Source organism: Humulus lupulus, chromosome X, assembly GCF_963169125.1.
Source record: "Humulus lupulus chromosome X, drHumLupu1.1, whole genome shotgun sequence".
NCBI lineage: Eukaryota > Viridiplantae > Streptophyta > Magnoliopsida > Rosales > Cannabaceae > Humulus > Humulus lupulus.
This window is the reverse complement of record NC_084802.1, coordinates 213,718,852-213,727,541: the sequence shown is the minus strand read 5'-3', so window position 1 is coordinate 213,727,541 and position 8,690 is coordinate 213,718,852. Positions and strand designations below refer to the sequence as shown.

General features: G+C 30.9%; 1 protein-coding gene across 3 annotated transcripts; it reads right to left on the bottom strand.

The window, feature by feature from the left end:
• Positions 1 to 3,611: 3,611 nt before the first annotated feature.
• On the bottom strand, positions 3,612 to 7,747 carry LOC133803874 (uncharacterized). 3 transcript variants are annotated; one of them, XM_062242015.1, is made up of 8 exons: positions 7,301 to 7,747; positions 6,938 to 7,027; positions 6,720 to 6,800; positions 6,343 to 6,474; positions 5,819 to 6,037; positions 5,330 to 5,422; positions 4,892 to 5,049; positions 3,612 to 3,750 (listed from the first exon to the last, which is right to left on the bottom strand). In XM_062242015.1, the coding sequence occupies exons 1-8, from the start codon at positions 7,517 to 7,519 to the stop codon at positions 3,627 to 3,629; spliced, it is 1,116 nt and encodes a 371-aa protein (XP_062097999.1). In that variant the 5' UTR covers positions 7,520 to 7,747; the 3' UTR covers positions 3,612 to 3,626. The 3 variants fall into 3 exon arrangements, with proteins under 3 accessions (XP_062097999.1, XP_062098000.1, XP_062098001.1); XM_062242016.1 differs by lacking the exon at positions 3,612 to 3,750 and having other exon boundaries at positions 4,648 to 5,049; positions 7,301 to 7,746; XM_062242017.1 differs by lacking the exon at positions 3,612 to 3,750 and having other exon boundaries at positions 4,895 to 5,049; positions 5,306 to 5,422.
• Between the last annotated feature and the right edge of the window lie 943 nt (positions 7,748 to 8,690).

The window sequence follows — 8,690 nt, the reverse complement described above, 5'->3', positions numbered from 1 at the left end:
TGTAATTCTAGTTTTCGAAAAACTCGGTAAACAATAATCAAAATATAAGTAAGGGAGTATAAGAAACCAAAGAAGAAAGAGAAGAATAAGAACAACAGAAATGCACAAACAAAAAAGAAAAAAAAAGGTCTCTAAGGACTTTGTCAAAAGACTATTTCCCCTTCACTTAGAACACTTGGGAAAACACTTTAGAAATAGTATTTATAGTGGAAAATAGTAGGTGAACTTAATGAGACAACACAATTCTTGATATAGTTAAACCCCTATAAGTGTGGAAATGTTTATGATATTGTATCCACTAGGGTGCACACAGGTCGGATTTTCATATTTCGGGTGCATCAAGTTCGGGTAGGAAAATAGGGTACCGAACCCGCTCCAAAGTTTTTGGTTTTTGGGGTGAGTACGGGTTTCGGGTGTCGGGTTTGGTCGGGTTGGGGGGGTCGGGTTTTGGGTGGGATTGGTCCAAAAATGGGCTTTGGGCCGAAAATGGGCCTTGGTAAAAAAAATTCAAAAATACCATTTTTTGACACTTTTTTATTTATTTTTTATTTTTCACATGTTTTTTTTAACTTTGTTTTTAGTTTGGTAATGTTGATTTTTTACAAATTGGGTCTTGGTAAATTTTTTTGAAAAATGCATTAATCTCTAAAGTCTAATTTTTTTTTTTAAATTATGTACTCGAACCCATGTGTCCTTAGTTTCAAAACCTAAACTCGATCCAAACCATGTCGGGTTCGGACCAGATTTCACCCGAATCCGACGGATTTTGCAAAAAATTGGATTTTTGGGTTGCGGGTCGGGCGGCTTTTACGAGTTTTTTCGGGTCAAATGTTCACCCCTAGTATCCACTAATTCAAGTTATGCTTTTGGTAAACACTCGGCATGGTGGTTGGATTGTTAAGAAGGCCAAGTTGGTGAAGTTTAGTGACGTTGACATTGTGCAATAACCTATTTGTTCAAAGCATTTCTCTCTTTGTGGCATAGTTGTACAAAGCTCATAACATCAGATTATATTATCACAAATAATAATCTATTTTGATATTGTGATATTGAGAACTAGAAATAATGACAATAAGGAGCTTTTAGTCACATTTTTGTCACAATCACGAATTGATATACCCGAAAAAGAAAATCAAGACAACATTACCCATAAAACGGTAAACAACCCAAACAAAAAAATTTGTTCATAATAATATAAAAATCATTGAAAATTAATATAAAATAACAAATACTCATAATTCAATTCCATAAAATGTGGAAAAAAAACATCATCTTCGAGCATACGAAATAAAGTGGATTTGTTGGTATTATCAAGGACCAAAAACATTGTATTAGGTCATAAAAACAAGTTACTTCGCTGAAAACTACTACCAAAACCAGTGAATCGAAGCTCTATACTCCAAAATCACATATGAATCAAATGAGAAAAGATAGTTCTTTTTATCACATTCCAACATTTCATTGGTGTTCAATAACTTTTGCTTTAATCCAACAAACTTGTTTTTACTAAGGTTGTAGTGTATTCTTGATACATGCAATATATAACGTATATAATATTAGTTGCCGGATAAATTTGTCATGATTAGACATTTCCAATACATGATCCAAATTATGTGTCAAAATTGACACAAAATATAAACAAATGTTATAGTTAGCATAACATTTAAATTTGTGTTTATCTTGATTTGGTATGCTTACTTTACATTTTTATGTGGATTTGATGTGTTATCTTAAAGTGTGTAAGAATAAGCTTAATTGATGATTTTGTGGCCAATTGAGAACTTCAAGCCGAATTTTGACAATTATTCCTTCACGTTGTAGAAAAACTCTTAGAAATAGAAGTTGTGGATCTTTCTCTTAACTTTCTAGAACTTTTAAATCGTTGTATTTGGAGTTCGAATAAAAAAGTTATGCATATTGTACCAAGTAAGGTCGAGACAGAAGGAAAAAACGTGAATATGGCCATGCATCGCCTGATGAGCTGCGATCCATTGCCACTTGCGCCACAAAAGTCGAGATTTTTTATATTTTGCACACGCTTTTCACCCAAATTCAACTATAAGTCGGTCAATGATGTTTGTAAAGGCTAGGGCGCGCCTAAAAGACTTATATAAGGGAAAGAAACACAATATTGAAGGGGAGAAACATATATTGGAGGCAACAAGAGAGCAAAATTCAAGAGTTTTTCATCATTCTTTTTCATCTTTTCTCTTCTTTTTGTTTTCTTAGAGTATTGACATTATATGGAGATTATGAACCACATCATGTGTGGCTAGTTTTCTTTATTGTTAGGGTTTAGAAAGATCTTTTATTATGATTCTTAATTTTATAATTTAATGCAAAGTTTAATTTATTCAATTATTGCTCTCTTGTGTTCTACTTTGATTAATGTATGCTTTTATCATATTTTTGTGAGTTTTCTTATTTGTTTATGATTTGAGTTTTTATTTAGATTGTGAAAATTATTACTTGAGAGATGAATATTTAAACAATCTGAGAGATGGTAGAACAACTTAGGTAGTGTGAGATCGAGAGATAAGTATATATCTAGGTAGTCGAGATAATTTAGGTTGTGAAATCGAGAGGTTGAATATTTAGAATGGTTTCTAGAGTGGAACTTAATAAATGTAGGGATAAATTGTCTTATAGAAATATAAGCTAGTTATCACTTATACATTATTTATGCGGCACTCAAGAAAGGGTATAAAGATAAAATAATGCTCTAACTTCTTGAGAATATTGAACTAAGTTAGGCACATTAAGTTTGAAACTTTAACAATTGTCAATATCTTGTGTTTTTCCAAACTAATTTAGTTTGACTTTTGTAATTTATATTTTTTTTCCAACATTCTAAATTTGATTGCTTTGATAAAATTAGGAATTATTATTCACTATATTTAGTTTATTTAATTGACTTTAGTCCTTGTGGGACGATATCGGTCGCTAGACCATTTTATTACTTGTTCGACTTGTGCACCTACAAACCTATATTGTTTATTTTTCGCAACACAATTCACAATAGCATTTTAAAATACAAATTGATATAAAGAGTAAACTATTATTAATGATAATTGAGAAATTAAATATTTGAAATATAATAAAAAGTAAAATTGTAACTAAAAAATATGTATTTTTTATAATAATAATAATAATGTATTGAAATCTATCATTAATGATTAATGACAACATTGTGATTAAAAAATATATGTATTATTATTATGTAACATTTAACTTATGTTATATTTTGTGTCAATTTTGGTACAACTATAAATATATTATTAGATATTTTTATTTTTTACATAAATGTTTTTTTTGTTGGCATTTTTTCATAAATGTTAAGATATAATTTTGCTGATAATTTTATGTAACATGGTAGTCCCACATTGGTCACAAATTAAAATTTACTTCATTATAAAACTATAAAATCCAACTCATTAAACAATACCCTTGTACATTTTTTAACTTTTGGAAACTTTTATTTTCTTTTTCTAAACAATAAATATACAAACAAAATAAAAAAAATATTAAATATTTTAACAATGTAAAACTTTAAGAAAGTCATTTAAAATTTTTTTTCTTTGAAAGCATTACTTTAAAAAAAATTAAGTAAATTGTTTAGTAGTATATTATGACATTGTATCTACTAATTCAGCTAATGCCTCTAGTATTGCTGAGAAGGCCAAGTTGGTGAAGTTTGGCGACCTCAACATTGTGCGACACTGGACCTTGTCAATCATGGGCAATAACGACCTAAAAACAAGCAATTATCTGTTAGCAATCCCACAGACAATTTATTGATCTGAACCCCTAAAATAGTCTATTCACGTGGACAATTACATCATCAAATCCAAAAACATGGTATAATATGTGTATTAAAGGGTATCGGATTAACTCGAAAAAAGAAAACAAAATATCAACGTCCCAAACTCAAAAATCATTGATAAACAAGATAGGAAAGAAAAATAGATATTTTCATCCTATTTTAACTTTTAATTGGTGTTTAATAGCTTTTATTTTAATCCACAATATATATATATATATTGTAAAATATAGGTTTCATGAGAAATTTGCCAAGAGGTGGAATTAAGTGTTTGAGAAACAAAGTTAGTAATATAATAGTCACACATTCGTTATAAACAAAAAATAATAATAAATTACTTCATTAGAGAATTATAAAACCCAACTCTATTTTAAGTAATTTTGGAAATCTTTTTTTCTTTCTTTAAAAGAATTACTCCTAAAAAGTTAGAATGGTATTAAATATAAAGTAGTAATTAGGTAAATTAGTGTTAGAGAGTAGATAAATTCTTTTGCTAGGAATTGAAGGATAGAACAAACAACAATTATCAATGTAGTGTGGTGTATTAGAAATTGAAGAACATGAGCCATCAAAATTAAGCAACGTGGCTTTAAATGTATGTATAATCACAATTGGTTGTTCTTATAAATGATGATGTCTTAATTTTATTATATAAAAAAAATTGGTAAATGTTCACGAATTAAATATTTTAGCAAAATAATCTTATGTATTATTAAATTACAAAAATATATTTACCCTTTCCCTTTCATTATGATATTTTAAATTTTAGAAACCTTAATAAAATGGTAACTCAAAAAATTCAATTAATTCCCTTGTAAAAAAAATAATAAATTAATTCTTATAGCATTTATATAAATTTCACCAAATTCTAGAATTCATCCAAGAGGGTAAGGTGTGCGGCATGCAAAAACTTTGCCCTCTACCCAACAATTGGTCATATATTAAGTCTGATCCTAAGCTAATTTTAAATTAGACAATCGCCACAAACCTGTCATAACAAAATTTTTAAATTCGCATATATATATATATATATATATTTATTTATATAAGCAGTCTCCCCCTTGTTCTTACAAATTTTCTCCTGGGGGCAACTCTTGAAGCTTCGGAGGAGTGCCAAGAACTCGCTCCATGTCAAAGCGAACTTCGATGTTACGCAGGCTGTACCCAACCACCATCAGCCAATAAAGCAGCTTCGCAAGTTCAGGCGCGGTCGTCTCTGTTAAGCTCGTCTGCAAACACAAACAGAACTGAGAATACTAATACTATGCTAAGAGTGATACAGAACATGAAGTTCAACTAGAATAAGTAGGAGTGATACTATGCTAATACTCTCCTAAACATGAAAATAAATTCATTTCATCAAGTTTACAACACTGTTTACCTAAGTTTTTGTAATATGTCTACTAGAAGAGAGTCCAACACTGGAACTTGAACCAAAAGTGAATATTAAGTATTCTTAAACATATATTAAGTATTCTCACTCACTATAAGAGAGTGAGAGCCTCAAACCTTCATTTGGGCAGGATCTGAAACAGCCAATAACCGCTTGATGAATGTATTCATTGCAAGCACAACATCTTCACCAGCACTACTTGTCAAGTCCTACAAGATTATAGACAAAATTGCCGGTGCATTAATGCCTCTTCCAACACTTACGAGTCGGAGTAATAGAAAACAGCACATGAAGTATGCAAATCATTATGATGCTGAAAAGTTATATCTACACTTCTAACCCACTTATCCAGTAAACAAAGATAAGGATTTTTTGACATTATAACAAGTTGTCATTGAACATATCAAAAATAATTTTTCTGTAGATTTCGAAACTACAAAAGAACTCGGAAATCATATTTTGTTCTTTTGAATTTCATAATGGTTAGTTTTCCTTTCCTAACACACTGCCAGCTAATGTCATCTATAAAAGGAACTTTAAAGTCCAGGAACAAGCATATTAGTTACAATGACACAACAATGAGGTATTTCATTTATGCTTTTTACCTTCAAATTTTGGGGCTCAAGAGACTTTAGATATTCCAACAATTCATTTTGTCCATTTGCAGATTTCCTGTCCACTTGGCGATTCAATTCCTCAATCTCTGCTTCAAGTAGCTCGATATATTTTTTAGCATCAATTCGCTCAGCGCCAGAAACATTATTCCACCGAATAACTTCACCCGACACATTCTTCTGCGTCCCAGGTGCATAATCTGGTGCATCCTGAACACCCACTGGGTCATGTTAATGCACCAACTAAAACCGAATCAGCCAAGAACTAAACTGATGTGAGATACTTTTTCAGTGAATGGGCATAATAAAGGTGTACCAAAGGGTACGGATGTAAGTAGCGTGAACTTTATACCACAATATAAATCACGGTCACAAATTAAGAATTAGATTTCATCAGAAGAAGAAACAAAATACTGGCAAAAACAAATATGCATGGATATCATAGGTGAAAAAGTCATTGTTTTAAGAAATAACATAAACACATCTCCTCAAAATTCACAGTAGCTGAATGGTACCTTCTTCTCTTGGACATCAGGAAGTGCAACCTGCTCCAAACTCTGCTGAAGTTCCAGCCGATATTGTGCATTCTTAAACATATATCCAGTCATCATAACGCTGTACATTAGCTGGGCAAGATTTTCAGCGACCTGGAATAGAAACCAAATGATTAAAATGAACTTGTCAACACTTTAAATCCAAGGACACACCCAAAGAGGGGTAGCTCAAACGGCCAGGTGTGTGGTTTGCTCTTGCTCCCACAAAACCTGAGGTTCAATTCCCCTTGATTACCCACGTAGTAATTGCTATAATTTTCCGGACTCAAAATATTGTAGAGGTAGGCGATGATACTATGCACAAAACAAAATCGTATTTGGCTTAGCAAAAGGTTTACCGTGGATACTGTTACTGCAAAGAACTGCGGGGGCAGTGTTCCTATCATGTTGGTTACTGTTTGGCGCATGGCATCAACTACCTAAAGGAGTTCCCATTAAACAAGTTTCAGTCCAGCTAAAAATCACATGAAATATGAATACCCTGAAAACTCTAGCTATGCATTAACAAGTACCCAATGCAATGCAGCAACATAGGATAAGACACTAAACTCAATACCTGTTGGGGTGCCCTTTTCACGAACACCTCCATGAATTCTGGTTGAACATTCTTTACATACTCCAGTAGTAGTTCTCTCCTGCCATTCGGCTGTAAATTTCATCCCAAACCACGTATAAACAGAGTCAGGGAAAATATTAATATATATTCTCATAATGTTTTTCTTTTCTTTTTTTCGTAACCTTTACTTGGATTCCATTAATGTCATTAGCTAATTCTTTGGTTCTAACTGGTGAAGTAGAATAAAAAATTACAATTTGGGTATTAACACTCAATACATTTGGGTCTTATTTCTACCAACGTTTCTTGGCTAAGCTGCCCATCCATAAGCACCCAAAAATGACATAGAAAATTCATAAATACCAGAGCTCCATTAGAAGGCTTGGAATCGCCATTAGGACTGGGAGTATCGCTCTTCGAAGAATCGTAAGCTTGGATTCTCAAACCCAATCTCCTTCCTGCATATTTTGTCTTTAACGGGAACCCAATCGAAGAATGCAAGTGAGGGAAACAAAACGAAGAAGAAGAAGAAGAAAGTGAATATTTTGGTAGAAAAGAGGGTTTTATAGTCAAAGAGTTCATCTGAGCTTGCTTGGTTGACTAATTGAATCGAATCTTCTACTGAAAATTATAATTAAGTCTACAAATATCCTATATCATCGCTAGAAGGACACAAAGCAAACACTAGGGTTTCCTGTTCGACGATTCCCAGGAAATCAGGGATGACGATGATGATAACGAGACAGAGCTCGCACGTGTGGTAGCTTCAGCTTAATCTTACAGTATCATTGGGAAAATAGTATTCCTTTTTTCTTTTGGAAGGGAAAATAGTATTCTAGTAATTTGCATTTTAGCTCAATGACTTGTTATTTTCAAAATAATAATAAGATTAATTAGTGAAAAAATATATTTTTTAATGTTATTTTTGTAAAATAATATATATATTTTTTACAATCTTTTGTAAAATGATATTTTAGATAGAGTGTTGAGTATCTTAAATTTAAATGGTATTTTTAGACAAAGTTATTTTGTAAAAAAATTATTGAGATTTAAAAAAAAAAGTTTAAAAAGATCATTGAAATTTTATTAAATGTAATAATTTAGAGTAAAATTATCTTAATAAAAAAATTAACTAAAATCAAATAGAAAATTAAGTTTAGCCTATTTCGTAAAATAAATTATTATGTTTGGTGTTTTTTTATTTAAATATTATGTTTGGTGTTTAGTTAAACATAAATGTTAAAATAGTATTTTTCCTTTCTTTCTATGGACAAACTATCTAGTTTAGCTTTCTCAAAAATAAAAAACTATCTAGTTTTAGAAATAATCTTACCATTTATAAAATATATAGTTAGAACTTTTAACCACAACGAATGCTTAAATTTTTTTTTTTTTTTTGTCTGGAATAATTTTATTATTATTATTTAAAATGAAGAGGATAGAAAGTATAAATTAGAAGAGAAATTTCCTCCGACGAACAAAATTCATTATCTAACCAAAGAACAAGCAAACATGTTGGAATATTAGACAAAAGAGTTTTCCTCTCGAAATAATTAATACCTTTTTTGATAGGCTAAATTATTGTTCAAAACCAAAAACAAGTGAAAAAAAATCATAAGAAACTTCAGCAAGCAAAAGACGAAGTCTTTGAGCACAGAAAAATCCAAAGAGTATCACAAAAACTTGACCTTAAAAAATTAATAAAACCCCAAAAGAACAAGTGATTCTCTCTAAAAGAGTAACAAAACACATG

Excerpts from the sequence above, each read along its gene's own strand:
- LOC133803874 (XM_062242015.1), bottom strand. The coding sequence starts at position 7,519 with ATGAACTCTTTGACTATAAAACCCTCTTTTCTACCAAAATATTCACTT. Across the intron at positions 6,801-6,937 it reads TGAAAAGGGCACCCCAACAG|GTAGTTGATGCCATGCGCCA; the intron begins GTATTGAGTTTA and ends GAACTCCTTTAG. Across the intron at positions 3,751-4,891 it reads TTGCCCCCAGGAGAAAATTT|GTCGTTATTGCCCATGATTG; the intron begins GTAAGAACAAGG and ends GCTTGTTTTTAG.